We start from the raw sequence: 15,803 nt of genomic DNA, 5'->3' as shown, positions 1-15,803 counted from the left end.
ATATCATCATCATCCGAGTTTTTTTCCCAAATTTTTTGGATTGGCTAAATGAGTTTGAAAAAATCAATCATTATTATCCAAACTTTTATCACACAAAATTTGGATCGGTTACATGAGTATGAGAAAATCAACGGCGAGAATCCACTAAGTGTATTCATTTCCACCAAACATTTATTATTAACTTAAAAACAAAACATAACAGAAATTGGTTCTAGTAAACCAAACATTTATAGAGGCACACAATTGCAACCTCATTATTTGCAAACAACCATATATCATAACATCCACAATGAAATTAATACAATTTAAATTGTTAGTCTAGAACTTTTTCTGAAGATACTCCACTATGTTCTTGTCTAGTTGAAAGGCCTTAGTGAGAACATCAGGATTGATTGGTGGATTCGAACCAAATACTGCATTTGCAATTGTAATCAAACCAAAGTTTTGGCTGCTCAATCCTGCAAAAGCCACAGCAGGTGTCTTCCCAATATTGAGTTGGAAGTGAATCATACCGATAGGAAACACAAACACATCTCCTGGGTTTAGGGTTTTGGCGAAAAGGCGATTACCATCCGCGTTGGATGTGACAAATCCAACATAAAGTGTTCCTTCCAGGACTACAAGGATTTCTGTGCCGCGAGGGTGAATATGAGGTGGGTTTAGGCCACCGTACGGTGCATAGTCAATTCGAACTAGGGCTACACCGAGTGTGTTGAGTCCTGGTAGTTGATTGACACTAACAGCAGTGACATTAGAACCGACAGCATTTGAGACATCTCCTGGAACATTGAGACCAGATAAAAAGAAATCGCTTGCATTGACGAGCTTCGGGTCCTTGCAGAACTTTCCATTCACAAACACTGCATAAAAGAAATGTTGTGATCAATACAATCTCACATATATACTATTGAAATCAAACCCTGAAACTCTACGAGGTACTAATCAAAATCAAACCAAGACTAATTAAGCAACCATAACATAGAACAACAATATATATGGTATGCATACCAGCATCATTAGGTTCATTGATGGCGACACAGAAGTCTTGAAGAGGGCTTGGATCGAAGGCCGAGCCAAGCGAGGAGGCCAAAGCCAAGAGGACAAAAGGTACCAAGAGAGAAGAAACTGCACCTTTCATTGTGTTTATTGAAAGCTTCAAATTTTGATATTTCTTCAAAGAATACTATTTGGTGGGTGTGGATAAGCAATCTTGCATAGTATCTATTTATAGATGGAAGATGAATGACCAAGTCTGTAAGATTCCCCAAGTCCATATATTTATGCATGTTTTTATATTTCATTAGAAACATTCTTCAACTGCTACACACATAGATGATATAAATTTATTCATAAGATGGTTAAGTCCATGCCTTTGTTTTAACAGTTCAATCAATTTGTGCTAATTAAATTGATTATATCTAAAAATTCAACGATGACTCGCCGGCGCGGATCGTATACATATCGACACGTATATATACAAAGATTTTCCAGACATATGATATAGTTTTTAGATGATAAAACTAATCTAAGCAATTTTCTTATACTTGGTCTTAAGGAATTGGTCATCTGTTTGATTATTTCCCCTATATCATCATCCGAAACTTCTCTAAAATTGTTTGGAGTCGGTTACATTCATAGAAAAAAAAAAACAAAAACAAGAGATCATTACATTGTTTATGAAATCTTGCAACTTGTTCATATCTAACAACTGTCTACTTTATTTTTTTGATAAATCAGAATTTATTAGAAAGAATAGAAATTACAAAGGATAGCAACACATCTCCTTTTACAACCACGAATAACCTTAACAAAAAAAGCACTAACACTGGAGAAAAGAAAGACACAACAGAATGGAAAGATTCAAGGACATTAGACAAGCCATGACACCATCAAATCTTGTCTATCAACCCCTTTCTTGGCTAAGAAATCTGCCACACCATTTGCCTCTCTCCAAATATGGACAAAATTCACTGCAGCAAAGACCTTAGTGAGATTAGTGATCGCATTACAATCCTGATCCATAGACCATGGATTGGAGGAACCCTTCTTGAGCCAGGAGACAGAATTGTGAGAATCAGATTCCACAATGAGTTCCACCCCATTACTTGAGCCATGAGCTACTGAGATCTCAAGGGCTTTCCTAATGGCCTCCATCTCAGCTGAAGTTGCATCAAGATTTCCTACTGGGCCTGAGAAGATACACAAGAAATTCCCACTACTATCTCTTAAGACCCCACCAATTCCTACCTTATCCAGCCTAGAGGAACCATCAGTATTCCATTTCAAGTGGCTAGTAGGGGGAGCAACCCAAATGGACACCGGCCTTGGAGCTTTATTAAGGAGAATCTTGAATTTCACCCCATCACTTGCTGCCATTAATTCTGGACCACTGTAAGGAATTGAAATGTTAATTGCTTTAAGCCATAGTCCATATCTGATGAATACTAAGTACAACACATTACTCCACTCTACTTCAGCATCATCAAAAATCACCTTGTTTCTTTCGGTCCATATTGTCCAAATCACAGCAGCAAATATCATGTACCAGACCCTTTTTTGATGTTGACCATGAGCAAAAGAAGGCCACTCTTTGAAGAGATTTGAGATTGAACTTGGAGGGCACCAGCTGAAACCCCACCCCAACTGTCTACTTGCTTGGGATAAAACAATTAATTATATTTTGCTTTAGTCAAACCCAAGGTTTCTTGCTCTGGTGTAATGATCTGCAAAGTAATTTTTTTTTTATATGAGTATTGATCCACAATCATTATTGATTTTTTTGGATGTGTATTGAATAAATTCATGAACTCGCGCGTAATATAGCACAAACCACGTATTATAACAAGGGTATGTAATATATAGCCATAGGCCTCCTTCCCCTTCTTGGTTTAAACTAAAACTTTATTTATAGAGCGTTACTACTTAAACAAGCCGATCCCTAGCATCCAACTTTGTGCGTATGATATATATGTAGAGTATCTTTTGGCTCATCCATTGGACGGATGGACCTATGCATATGAATAGGTGAAATCGTTGAAATTAAAATAATACAAAGTTTGATGTGGAGTGTGGATAAGAAAATTAGAGAAAAACTTGCACATGTATGTCTTGGTAAAGAAGAGTGGACGAAACGGATCTGGGGCTCTACAATTTATTAGAGTTCAAGTACTTGCAGACGTGTAACCTAGAGTCTACATGCGTGTGTTGATAAAATTAGAGTTCTAATACTTGGTCTTAAGGAATTGATTTTGTTTGATGATTTTATTTGAGTTCATTGACCTAATCATAGGAAGAAAAACCATCCATTAATTACCAACTACATGTGTGATGTGTGTAGCAGTTGAAGAATGGTTCTTTTTTATATATAAAAAACCTCCTGGTCCTTGTTGGGATGAAGTTTTACAGAGACTTGGCCTCTGTGACTTCCATCTATAAATACACCCCATGAAAGATTGCTTTCCCACACCTCCAAACAATACATACTCTAGAGCAAACATCACCACAATGAAAGGTGCTTCTCTTATCTTGGTACCTTTTCTCCTCTTGGCTTTGGCTGCTTCGCTTGTCTCGGCCTTCGATCCAAGCCCTCTTCAAGACTTTTGTGTCGCCATCGATGAACCTAATGATGCTGGTAGGCATATCATATATATTATTGTTCTATGTTATGGTAGCTCAATTAGTCTCGGTTTGATTTAATTAGTACCTCGTACAGTTTCAGGGTTTGATTTCAAATTTCAATAGTATATATGTGAGATTGTATTGATCACAACATTTCTTTTATGCAGTGTTTGTGAATGGAAAGTTCTGCAAGGACCCGAAGCTCGTCAATGCAAACGATTTCTTTAAACCCGGTCTCAACGTTCCAGGAAATGTCTCAAATCGTGTTGGTTCTAATGTCACTGCTGTTAGTGTCAAGGAACTACCAGGACTCAACACCCTCGGCGTAGCCCTAGTTCGCATTGACTATGCACCATACGGTGGCCTAAACCCACCTCACACTCACCCTCGTGGCACAGAAATTCTTGTAGTCATCGAAGGAACACTTTATGTCGGATTTGTCACGTCCAACGCAGATGGTAATCGCCTTTTCGCCAAAATCCTAAACCCAGGAGATGTGTTTGTGTTTCCAATCGGTATGATTCACTTCCAATTCAATATTGGGAACACAGCTGCAGTGGCTTTTGCAGGATTGAGCAGCCAAAACTTTGGTGTGATTACAATTGCAGATACAATATTTGGTTCAGATCCACTAATCAACCCTGATGTTCTCACTAAAGCCTTTCAACTAGACAAGAATATAGTGGAGGATCTTCAAAAAAAGTTCTCGACTAATTAACAATTAGAACTGCATTTCATTGTGGTGGTTATGATATAGTTGTTTACAAATAAAGAGGTTGCTTGTGTGCCTCTATCAATGTTTGGTTCACTAGAACCAATTTATGTTATGTTTTGTTTTAAATTCACCATAATAGATGTTTGGTAGAAATGAAAACACTTAATGGATTCTCGTTGTTTATTTTCTTATACTAATGTAGTCAACCCAAAATTTTTGTGATAAAACTTCGGATGATGATAATTAATTTTCTCATACTCATTTACCCAACCCAAAAATTTGGAATAAAAGCTCCGTTGACGATAACATAGATTCTTGAAATAATTAATTAATGGTTTGGTATAGTCAATCTTTTTTATTATTGCTACCAAGATTTTAGTTTGGGATTTGCTTGTATACTATTGTAAGTCAAACGATGCCAATGTCACTATATTTTTTATATCACAAAAATGACATGGTCAGGAAAACATTGAGTAGATTCAAAATCTCTCTTCCAATATAATACACACAAACAATCATATAAAATCAAGCAAGGAAATAGCAGTTTCTAAATCTCTCTTTTTAATCTTTTTATTACAGTTTCTAAATCTCTTTCAAGTAATAAAAACTCAAAAAAAAATTGAAATATCGCTAAGAAATTTATTTCTCATTGGAATTGAAACTTCAACACACATATGTCTAACCTAGTCGATTGTCAACCGAACCACCTCTCATTGCTATAAAAAAAACTCAATTAATAATGAATAACCTTCATGTATATATTTTCATACATATAATAAAAAAAGAATATCATACATAATAAACATACATTAAAAAAGTAATATATTTTTTATATACACGATAATCCACATCCATTACTATATAATCAATCCCCTCAAAGGCTCAAAGTATTATTTAATTTCGCTAACACCTCTTGTAATTTTAATAATTGAATTTAGCATCCATCAAAAAAAAATTTGAATTTAGCACAAATAAAAACCTAAAAGGCGTTAATGCAATAGACTAAACTCTAGTAGCCGAATTGGATATTTCGATAAAAGAGGTCCCTCAAAATTTTATTTAATTGCATTAACGCCTCTTGTAGTTTTAATAATTGAATTCTGCACACACACAAAATAAATGTTTATGAAAATAGGCTAAACGCTTGTGGCTAAGTGCCTGTGTAGCGGATCCGCTCCACTAGCCGCTGTCAACTTCCGCTGCACCAAACGGTGCAGCGGATCCGCTGAAGGAAAAGAAGCTCCCAAAGGGAGCTGCTATCCACAGCGGGAAGCGTTTAGCCTCCTACTTCTTTTCTTTTTTCTTTTTTTTAATGATGTGGACCCCACATCATCGTTACATTTTCTTATTTTTTAATATTGTGGGTCCTACAAGTAATATTTATAACATTAATTTCTTTTAATATTTAAAACATTAATTTCAGTTTTGATATAAAAACAAATTACAACTAATTTTAATAATAAATTATATTTATTAGCTTAAATATAATTTTAATACTTAAAATTATTTTTAACAGTTTTAATACTATAAAAATATTTTAACAGTTATAATACTTAAAATAAAGAAATATTAATATTTTATTAATTAAAAATTAAAAATATTTATTAATTAATACTTAAAATTAATTTTAATAAGAATTATATTTATTAGATTAATTTTAATATAAAAATAAAAATAATATTATAATACGTTATTTCAACAGTTTTTCCGCTAGCGTCAGTTTTTAGTGCACCAAACACCTCACAGCATATTTCACAGCTTTAAGTTCAGCATATTTTTCACAGCATTTCCGTTAGCATTGAAAATTAAGATTTCCGCTCTGCGAAACAGAGCCTAAATTGCATACTTCGATAAAAGAGCCACTAAGAACTGCTGCTCTTTTGAAAAAAAAGGTTTTTTACACATAAAACAAATTGTGAGAGTTGTGTTCCAATAAAAACAAGTCAAAAAAACTTTAGAAAAAATGATAAAAGCTTCAAACTTATTAAAATGTTGTTCCTTCTTCTTCTTCATTCTTCTTCCTCATTCTTCCTCGTGTCCCTATGAGGAAATATTGTCGTTCGGCCATCATTCATGGAGAACAAAACACCAAAATGAAGCTCCATGGAAGCTCGAGTAAAGCCCAATCATCACCGACCGTCGATGATCACTTTGAGTCATTAGAAAAACTTTGTGAAATCACAGACCATTGTTTGAAAAATAGTCTGATCCGGCCAATTCGGCCAACGCCGACAACCATCACCACCACCAATCAACTCACCGAACCAAGGCGCATCAACTCTAGAACTTGATCTAGTCAAATAAGTGAAAATTGTTATTGTTTTTAGATATGATTTTTCAGATCTGCAGAAATTATATATGTTTCAGATCTGCAGATATTATATTTGTTTTGATGATATTGTGTATTTGTTTTGCATATGATGATATTATAAATGTTTTCACAAAAATTTCGTTTTTCTACCTTCATTGTGATGGCATTACCAAATGAAATTTTCGTGTTTCAGTTTTCAAACATATCAGTAAAATAGATAACAAATTACTAGATTCGTGGGAATGGTGAACCACCACTGTCCGCCCATCAATCAAGGCAGTCGACCAATTAAAAAGAAACGTCGGAGCACCACGACCAACATCCAGTCATCAATTCATCGCTGTTAGTTATTGATTCCATTTGATTTTGATCTTGAAGCCGAGCTCAACCGTGAAGAAAAGTGTTTGATCCGACACCAGAGACGTCGCCTCCGCAAACCACCACCACGGGAATGTAACCCAAACCTAGGCGCATCATTCCTATCTATTGGTTGGCCGAAATAGTCATCGTAGGAAACTCATATTTTTTGAGGGTCATATATGGAAGATGAGAGTATTTTGTCAATAAAATAAATTTTTGTTCTTTATAGAATATTTTTTAAATTTAATGGGATTTATGAAACAAAATTTATTTGAATATCCTTATTAGAACAAAATTGTTAGTGAAGGATTTATCTCGACATTTCCCTAAAAAAAAACTGCTGCCCTACTGTCTCCTCCGGCCATTGATTTGCATTCGTAGCTCCTCCTGCAAATTTTGTACACGGACACGGAGGCTTGATGCATCCATTTTCGCACTACCAGTCCTTCACCCTCCCTCATCAAGCTCCAGTTCCTAGCCCTAACCCTAATTTCTCATCCTCTCAAAACCCTACTAGCCCTAATTTTAACGTCTCCTTCAATTCTCAAAAACCCCCAATTTTGGATCTCTCCGCCACACTCTCTTCTCTAACATCACTCATCTCTCAATCTCGTCAAACCCTCGATTCCCTCTCTACACTCCTCCCTCTCCCTCCTAAACCGGACCATGTACCCTGCCCCTTCAACCCCCACCACCTCATGCCGCCGGAATCTCTCTTCCTGCACTCCCTTCGTTGCCCCTTCTCTCCTATTCCACCTATAACTGACGACGTTCTCGATTCCCTCCACTACCCCAAAACCCTGAATTCCCATGACCGCGTCCCCTTCACTCAAGAGTTACCCGATCCCTGTGCTGAACTCTGCTTCTCGTTGGATGATTATTATGGTAATTTTGGTTCTAATTTCTTTTACAAAGATTGCCCTGCTGTTGTAAATTCGTTAGACTTGGATGATTCGAAGAGAATGTTAACGTTGCCTGGGGTCTTACTGAAAGAATGCGCAAATTTTGTTGTTCGCGATGGCAGGGGAGAAGTTGAGGTCCAGTTCTCTGAGAGGTTGGAATTTAAGGTTTTGCCGTCGGAGTTTTGGACTATTAGGGTTGAGGTTGAAGGGTGGGGTGGCAATTATCCAATTGAGTACTCATACAGTGTTGCTTGTGCAATTTTGGGGTCGAAAATAGTGAAGAACAGTAATTTGACGAAATGGATAATTGCAAATTCCCCGCGCTATGGTGTTGTGATTGATGTTCATTTGAGAGACCATGTATATGTGCTATTCAGGCTTTGCTTGAAAGCAATTGTAAAGGAAGCTTTTAGTTTGGAAGAGTTGGTACTAAATAGAGTATCTGATGAGCAGACTGTCGTGGGTGATACAAAGAGAAGGGTAAGCTTGAAGTGTCCCATATTGGTTCAGGTTTTGATGTGGTTTGCATCCCAGCTTTCTGTTTTGTATGGTGAAGTGAATGGAAGGTGCTTTGCTATCAATATATTTAAGCAATTTTTATTAGAAGCTGCACCTCAGGTGTTGTTGATTCCCTTGGAGGAAACAAGTACACATTCTTCTATAAATAATGAACTCTGTGTAAACACAATTCATGCCAAAGATGTCAGATTTGAAGAGCCAGTTGAAAGGCGTATGGGGGTTGAAATAGGTAAACTGGTGGGTAAACACGTAGATTGTGAGGTGATTTTTGTGTCCCAAGTGGCAGCAGCAGTTGCAGCAGTGCTTGAGCGGTCCTTGCTTGAACAGAAAATTAAGGGTTCACAGGTTTCTCAGCAGTTTACAAGATATCAAAGGTATGATTATATTTCTAGCTTTTGGATTACTATTAGTGTTCTATTTTTTCTTTTAATTTTTTTTAATGGAATGGTGTTTTGTTCTTGACCTAGAATAAGTTGAAGGTTAGAATATTTATAAATTTTATTTTTACCTATGCCTCAAATTTTGCCATGCCATTTTGTGTTACTTTTAATGTGAAGCATGTTCATTTCATAAACTATTCTACTTCGTCGCTCGGCTACTCTATTTCTGTATTAGTTTTTATGTGTTATTCAAGAGACCCATAGCCTTCTTTGCTTCATTCAACCTTTCTTTTACTTTTTCTTGGTAGATCTATAGGAAGTCGAGTTTTCTGAGTTGTTTGTTCTCACAATACCCTTTGATAATCAGGCGGCAAGTGGTGAATACTATTTTTAAATGAGTGAAATGAACAAATTGCAATCTATTGCAATTTTGACCGAGTAGATGGAGGGTAGCGAAGCATATTACAGACTAGTTCCTGGAGTGAGGTTCAATTGAAATGGCATAGCATCTAGGAGCAGAGAGAGAGAGGAATAGTTAGAAGGGGACTCATTTAGAACTATGTGTGAGTTTCTAGGTAATGGGCCAACCCTTGCATACGTCCTTCTGTCCTTCACAGATAAATGAATATGCATCTAACTGATACTAGTTACATGAAGTACAAGCTTGCAAATAGCATAGATAAGATGGCTAAGTTTTGAATTAATTAAATTAGGCTCTGCACCTCAACCACATCATCCATATGAACTAATTCACTATTTCTTAAATTTGACTGGAAACAATGATATTGTTATGTTACACCTGCATTATATTTATACCATGGAATTGTCAGTTTGTTTTGTGTTTTGCGTTGGTTCATGCAAAATTGCTGAAGCGTTAAAGATCTTCTTTTCATGTATAGGATGGCTGAACATGCTTATGTGTCATCAAAAGCTGATGAGGAGCGGAAAAAACGTTCTGATTACAGACCTATAATCGATCACGATGGCCTTCCTCGGCAGAGATCATCTAATCAGGTATGTGTTAATTGCATTACGTCACTGATTAGTAGCGATGACTTTGCGCCGTAGATGAGGTGAAGTAGGGGAGTCATATGGACTGTATGATTTATTTATGTCCTATGAGATTTATGTGGGTAACGTATCCTCCTTTGTTTTACTCAGTGCTTTTAGATATTATATTGATAGTGAGGCAAGTTTGGCTCACATTGTAGTGGAAAATTTCTGATTGTTCCATTTATTGTGAAGGAAAAGATATTCTATGTCAAATTAGTAAATGTCATCAGTTGATTGCAAGATATTTTACCGTTAGAAGTGAGTTTAACTTATAAGAGGGCAAATGCAGTTAGTTTGGTTCATTCTACAGTTTGTTTCCCAGGGTTATATATTTTGTTAACAAATTGTACATTTAATTTCCTCAAGGGAATAATCTTTCAATGTTGATTTTATTAAACTTTTAGAACTCATAATTATTACCAAGAAAACTAGGCAACGAGTTAACGTTACAGTATGTTGCCTATTAGGAACTGTCTGTTATACGTCCTATGCCCTAAATTGATCCTGCTTCTTTTAATAGTTTGCTGCTGTTTTTTAACTCTCATTCTTTCAATGCCCATGTTTTCTTTGTTTGCATAAGGACTCGAATAAGTTTAAGACAAAAGAAGAATTATTGGCTGAAGAAAGGGACTACAAACGGCGAAGAATGTCATATCGTGGGAAGAAGGTGAAGAGGACAACCTTACAGGTAGGAACTTGTCTGGTAACTCCCAGCTTAACAGATCCACATAGTTCCATTCATTTACCTCCTAATAGATTTTGTGGACTAATTTGGTGGTAAAGGTTGCATGCATCTGTTTGAATGTCTTAGTCATCTGACATATGTTTCAAGGGCGATTGCATTTCTATAGGTGCAACCTTTTTAGATTTGACTTATAAATTTATAAGTTTTCCCTTTCCCTTTTTTTCATAATCCTTTTCGAAATAATCCTTGTCATGTAACTTCATGTGGTAGCATGTGTATCTTTAATATTTTCGAATATCTTCATCCATAGGTGATGAGAGATATAATAGAGGAGTACATGGAAGGAATACAAGAAGCTGGTGGAATTGGTTACTATGAGAAGAGAACTAAAGAGAAAGGCGCTTTGCTTGGATCACCCTCTGGTCAGCACTTTGTGTTGGATGCTGATGGGCAAAAATCTATGAATGCTGACTCATTGGAAGCAACTAGAGGTATTCCAGACAAGTATGTCGGACAATCATCCTCAAATTTTAATGGTCATGGGAGAACTAATCGGGGACGTCATGGGAGCAGTGGGTCTTTAGAAGATAAGAGAAGTACGGGTAGGAACAAGCATCGTGGAGAGTATGATTCTGAAAGCCCAGAAAGATATCGAAGTCGTGAACGGTCCAGTCAGAGAATCCATGATAGGGTGCTAGATGATGTGGAAGTTACTAGAACCAAGCCACATGAGATGAAAAGATCATCTGGTAAGTCCGATGGTCATGACTTTCTATCAAATTATCATGATTCAAATCACACAGATAGGTTTACAGTCGGAAAGGATGATCATAAGTTGAAAAGTAAAAGCAAGCGAGAACGGAGCAAATATGGACATCATATTTCAGACTCTGTTGTCAGAAGTGCATTCAGGGACAGATATGATCCTTCAGAATCTCATGATCATCATATTTCAGACTCTGTTGTCAAAAGTGCATTTGGAGACAGATATGATCCTTCAGAATCTCATGATAAGTATTGATATTGTATCGACTGGGCAAGAGTGTCAGACCCAAAAATTCCAAAAATGGCACTGGTTGTGATTTAGTGGAAGGGCATTCCTCGCATCTATGAGAAACCAACAGTAATTTGACTATTTGGGGTAAGTTAATGTCGTCATTATTTATTTTTAAATTTTTTTAATCTGAATTTTATATAAAGTTCTGTTTTTCATGTGGGTTTTGTCTTTTTTGGGACATGATTCTTGACGTGATTCACAAACATAATCTGCAGTAGGAAGTTATCAGGCTTCAGCAATTTTAGCTTCATCTGTATCCTCTTTTGTATCCTTAACGGTTATCTTTTCTTTGTTGTTAAGCTTTTGTTATCTTCATGGTGCTTAACGTTTTGTCTGCATGCTACTCCATTAAGATCTCAGAAGGGCCTTATTACTTACTCCCTCCGTCCCATTTTGATTTTCCTCCTTTGGAAATCTAACGTCTTAAGGAGACATTATTTAATGCAATTCAAGTACACAAAAAAATATGTTATTCCAAATTTGCCCTTATTTATAGTGTTACTTTTTTTTTCTTGAAACAAGGGTAATTAAAGTGATAAGGATAAGTTTGGAATACAACAATAAATTTGTTAATTAATGAAGAAAAGTGACACTAGTTTTGGGACATCCCAAAATAGAAAGGACAAGCAAAATGGGACGGAGGGAGTATATGTTATCAGTTTATATCCGTTCACCTATTGCAGCAACTTCATGGTTTTTTAAGAGTGAGACTATTTTTCCCCCATGAACGTACGCACGTTCCTACCAGGTAAATGCATTTGTTTTACTTCTGTGATTGTGTTATGTTTGCTGTTGCTAGTTTGGAATTACAAGAAGAGCTTGCGCACTTCTTATAAAAAGACTCAGAACATGAATGGCTTTTTTCAACATCAGGGCAACCTCTGTTTGTTTTTGTTTGTCAATTTAATTGATGGTATTACTGATTTCTTTTTATAGTTTTATTATTGCTTTGCTGGTAAGTTTCTTGTGAACAAAGTGGATACAAAACCTAACCATTAGTTAGGCACAAATTCAGTGGCTATGATTGCTACAAGAGTTTTCAGTAGTGCCGACTCGATTGGGGGTTCCATGACTATAGTCTTACTGACCAATTATCATTTTCAAAATTGTTCAGCCTGATCTGGAATTCTGTTGGTTTGCATTAGTAATGATGTCTTCTTGGTTTTAAATCACTTACAGTTGAACTTGCTGCTTGTAGGTTAGAAAAGTCCGGAGCATCTGTAAAGTGAGAGTCTGCTGTCTTGTGGAGGTTTTGCCAATATGGATAATGTTGCTGAAGTGTGTGTGATTTTTTATTTTTTTTTGGAAGAGGGATGTCATGAAAACAAGAAAGGGGATGAGTTTGGAAGGTTTCTTCCTGCAATACCTGGATCTACTTGCTTAATAATTGTGGAGAATTCGATATTGTATTGAGAAAGTGTTAGCTTATAGGACATATTGGTGCCTTGTGGGGGGGCAGGTAGAACATGTCAAGATATCTCTAATGGAAATTTTGGTGAGGATTTCATCTTTGATTTAGAACTCTAATACACTGTTCATTTCAGGAATTGTGCCCTCAGTTTGTCCACGAATCCAGACCTAAGATCAAATGGTTTGTAAGTTTTTTTTTTATCAGGGTTTGTAAGTTGATGATGCCTGCAATGGTATTAAAACATTGCTATGGTTTATTTGAGATTTAATCAAATCTTCATACATCATGCAAGCAAGTCGTTTGACAAAATGAGATTGAAAATAAGTCTCTGGATTCACTTGATATTACTATGAAACAAAAGTATTTCTTATTTGCTACCCTCAATGACCAAAAAATTGAAACATTTTTTCCATTTAGATTTAGTAGTCATTGATTGAAGTAGTACAATGTGAGTGGAGAATGATTAGTCTTATAATGGAAGGAGCTTGAGCGTATGAAGTAAGTATAATCATGTTTGATGAAAAATAAAGAGTATGGGTACGAGAATTTTAATAGTATAATTTCTATATATATTCTTTTTTACAAAAGATAATGACAACTTGTAGTTTAATGAAACTCAAAATCCAAACATATTCACATTGGCGAGGTTTTGGAGTGCTTTAAAATGTAACCTCATTGTGGGATTCATACTTATAATGAAGAGTATGCACAAGTTTTTAATGCATATGGAATGTCCCTCAAGTGTCCACCACTGTGAATGAATGCTTTGGGGATAGCTTCACACCCTCACTTCGGGGATGAGCTTCACACTCTCATCCCATCCTCTAAGTGTTTGTTTGGATTGATATTTTATAAAGTTACGTGAGAGAGATAAGTAACTCCACCTTGGATTGTAAAAGTGAGAGTTAAATGAGGTTAAGTAGGGGAAACTTTCCCCCTCACTCTAACTCCCTCACTTTAACTCTACATTTTGTAATCCCTCAAATTTGAGGAATTTGTGAGTTGAGAGAAAAGTTTATTTATTAATTCCAAAATGATTCATAAATTGTTTTTACTCATTTCAATTTTAAATAGGAGCGTTTATGTAATTCACATATCTTAACTCTCATTTAACTCTATATTCTATCCAAGTGAGGCCTCCCATAATTCTACCTCCATTAACTCTATCATCCTCTTTATTTCTTAGGGCCGTTTGGATGACATTTTCTGTTAGCATTTATACTACTTTTTTTTTTTTTTTGAAAAGGTCAGGGACCATATATATATTCATCAACTCATCGACTGAGTGAAAGAACATGAGGCCAAAATTAGCACTCGGGCCACCAATAGGTGGAATGAAACAAGCCTAAAAAGGTAGACTATATCAACATACTATAATCAAAATTACTAGAGAAAGAAAACTATAATAACCGGCTAAGTCAGTACTCATGGTGACCATGTTGCTGCCAACTCTCCCAAGAATTTTTATCTGAATTAACAACTTGCATGACTGAACTTGGAGCCTCCTCTATCTATACTCTCGCTTCGTGAAACTGGAAGGAAATCTTGGCTAGTGCATGTGCAGAAGCATTAGCTTCACGACGCACAAGAGACACCGATCATCCAGAAAAATTCAGTAGCAATCTTCGAATTTCCAGGATAACTGAACGCCAACTTGTAAGGTTGAGCTCCTCACCTTTAATTGCAGCAACTATAACTGAGGAATCTCCGTCTAAGATAATATGTCTGAATCCTAGCTCTAAGGAAAGCTGAACTGCATAGAGTGCAGCCATGGCTTCCGCTAAAGTAGGATCAATCAAACTCCTCCTCACCATTGTACTACATGCCATAACATCTCCACAGATATCTCGAAGAATAACCCCAAATCCAGTACACTGAGATTGTGAGTGAACAGCAGCGTCCCAATTCACTTTGATAAAATTAAAAGATGGGCCTCTCCAAATATTTAAAGCCGGAGAAGAAACCACAGAATCTGTTGCTGTGCGCAATAGACTAGTCTCCACCTGGGCTTTCTCATAAGCATCGGCCGTGAGCATTTATACTACTTGCTAGTATAAATGCTGCAGGTCATCCAAACAGCCATTTTTTGGCACATAGTCCAATACAATTTTTAGGGGCATTTCTACTACTTTTGAAATGCTCCAAATTTTAACAATTTCATTACTTTTCACAAGCTTTTCTCTATTTTGCCCTCATCCAATTAATATTATGCCAAATATACCACTTATTGAGGAATAGTTTTATTAAAATACTTTTCATTTAATAAATTAATTAACACATAAATTAACTTTTATTAATAAATAAATTCATTCATTCATTAATAATTTATTAGTATGTTTAATTTATTTTAATTCATTATATTAATTTTTTAAATTAATTTGTATGTTTGGATACAATTATATTTTTCTATTACAACTAATATGCATAATACCCTTTCACGTAATTTATCACAATCTGCTACAAACAAAAAATGTTACCAGCAAAATTTCAACCAAACACAACAAACCATTCAAGCAGCATATCTAGTATTAAAATTGTCCAGCATTTCTGTTACCACCATTTCTGCTGACATATCTGCTACTTTACAAATGATTTACCAAATTGACCCTTAATCCAAGCAAAGCCTTAATGCTAACTAAATGTCCCTGTTACATTTGTTCTAATGGAATATATATATATATATAAAATTTAAATATGTGAATTGTAAAAATGGAGAATTTGTTTAAAAAAAAGGAGAACTTTTATTTAAACGTAATAAAAGACCCAAAACAAACTATAATTTTTGTTTAAAA

The 15,803-nt window shown here is 35.7% G+C and overlaps 4 protein-coding genes across 8 annotated transcripts; 2 read left to right on the top strand and 2 right to left on the bottom strand.

The window, feature by feature from the left end:
• Positions 1-149: 149 nt before the first annotated feature.
• Positions 150-1,183, bottom strand: LOC119996646 (germin-like protein subfamily 1 member 16). The gene is made up of 2 exons (XM_038843357.1): positions 1,009-1,183; positions 150-860 (listed from the first exon to the last, which is right to left on the bottom strand). Exons 1-2 carry the CDS (start codon positions 1,136-1,138, stop codon positions 319-321), a joined length of 672 nt encoding a protein of 223 aa, XP_038699285.1. The 5' UTR covers positions 1,139-1,183; the 3' UTR covers positions 150-318.
• A 686-nt stretch (positions 1,184-1,869) lies between these two features.
• LOC119996887 lies at positions 1,870-2,541 on the bottom strand. Its single transcript, XM_038843665.1, has one exon. The coding sequence runs from the start codon at positions 2,539-2,541 to the stop codon at positions 1,870-1,872; it is 672 nt and encodes a 223-aa protein (XP_038699593.1).
• Positions 2,542-3,490: 949 nt separating this feature from the next.
• Positions 3,491-4,490, top strand: LOC119996645 (germin-like protein subfamily 1 member 17). The gene is made up of 2 exons (XM_038843356.1): positions 3,491-3,631; positions 3,786-4,490. The coding sequence occupies exons 1-2, from the start codon at positions 3,505-3,507 to the stop codon at positions 4,334-4,336; spliced, it is 678 nt and encodes a 225-aa protein (XP_038699284.1). The 5' UTR covers positions 3,491-3,504; the 3' UTR covers positions 4,337-4,490.
• A 2,823-nt stretch (positions 4,491-7,313) lies between these two features.
• On the top strand, positions 7,314-13,114 carry LOC119996644 (U11/U12 small nuclear ribonucleoprotein 48 kDa protein). 5 transcript variants are annotated; one of them, XM_038843353.1, is made up of 6 exons: positions 7,314-8,799; positions 9,705-9,819; positions 10,439-10,546; positions 10,854-11,684; positions 11,816-12,348; positions 12,799-13,114. In XM_038843353.1, the coding sequence occupies exons 1-4, from the start codon at positions 7,424-7,426 to the stop codon at positions 11,562-11,564; spliced, it is 2,310 nt and encodes a 769-aa protein (XP_038699281.1). In that variant the 5' UTR covers positions 7,314-7,423; the 3' UTR covers positions 11,565-11,684; positions 11,816-12,348; positions 12,799-13,114. The 5 variants fall into 5 exon arrangements, with proteins under 5 accessions (XP_038699281.1, XP_038699282.1, XP_038699283.1 ...); XM_038843354.1 differs by lacking the exon at positions 11,816-12,348; XM_038843355.1 differs by lacking the exon at positions 11,816-12,348 and having other exon boundaries at positions 12,780-13,114.
• Positions 13,115-15,803: the final 2,689 nt, after the last annotated feature.

This window comes from Tripterygium wilfordii, chromosome 4 (assembly GCF_013401445.1).
Source record: "Tripterygium wilfordii isolate XIE 37 chromosome 4, ASM1340144v1, whole genome shotgun sequence".
Classification (NCBI taxonomy): Eukaryota; Viridiplantae; Streptophyta; class Magnoliopsida; order Celastrales; family Celastraceae; genus Tripterygium; species Tripterygium wilfordii.
Note: the sequence above shows the minus strand (reverse complement) of the source record. Positions and strands in the feature narration are given on the sequence as shown.

Excerpts from the sequence above, each read along its gene's own strand:
- LOC119996646 (XM_038843357.1), bottom strand. The coding sequence starts at position 1,138 with ATGAAAGGTGCAGTTTCTTCTCTCTTGGTACCTTTTGTCCTCTTGGCT. Across the intron at positions 861-1,008 it reads CAATGAACCTAATGATGCTG|TGTTTGTGAATGGAAAGTTC; the intron begins GTATGCATACCA and ends TCTTTTATGCAG.
- LOC119996887 (XM_038843665.1), bottom strand. The coding sequence starts at position 2,541 with ATGATATTTGCTGCTGTGATTTGGACAATATGGACCGAAAGAAACAAG.
- LOC119996645 (XM_038843356.1), top strand. The coding sequence starts at position 3,505 with ATGAAAGGTGCTTCTCTTATCTTGGTACCTTTTCTCCTCTTGGCTTTG. Across the intron at positions 3,632-3,785 it reads CGATGAACCTAATGATGCTG|TGTTTGTGAATGGAAAGTTC; the intron begins GTAGGCATATCA and ends TCTTTTATGCAG.
- LOC119996644 (XM_038843354.1), top strand. The coding sequence starts at position 7,424 with ATGCATCCATTTTCGCACTACCAGTCCTTCACCCTCCCTCATCAAGCT. Across the intron at positions 8,800-9,704 it reads CAGTTTACAAGATATCAAAG|GATGGCTGAACATGCTTATG; the intron begins GTATGATTATAT and ends TTTCATGTATAG. Across the intron at positions 10,547-10,853 it reads TGAAGAGGACAACCTTACAG|GTGATGAGAGATATAATAGA; the intron begins GTAGGAACTTGT and ends CTTCATCCATAG.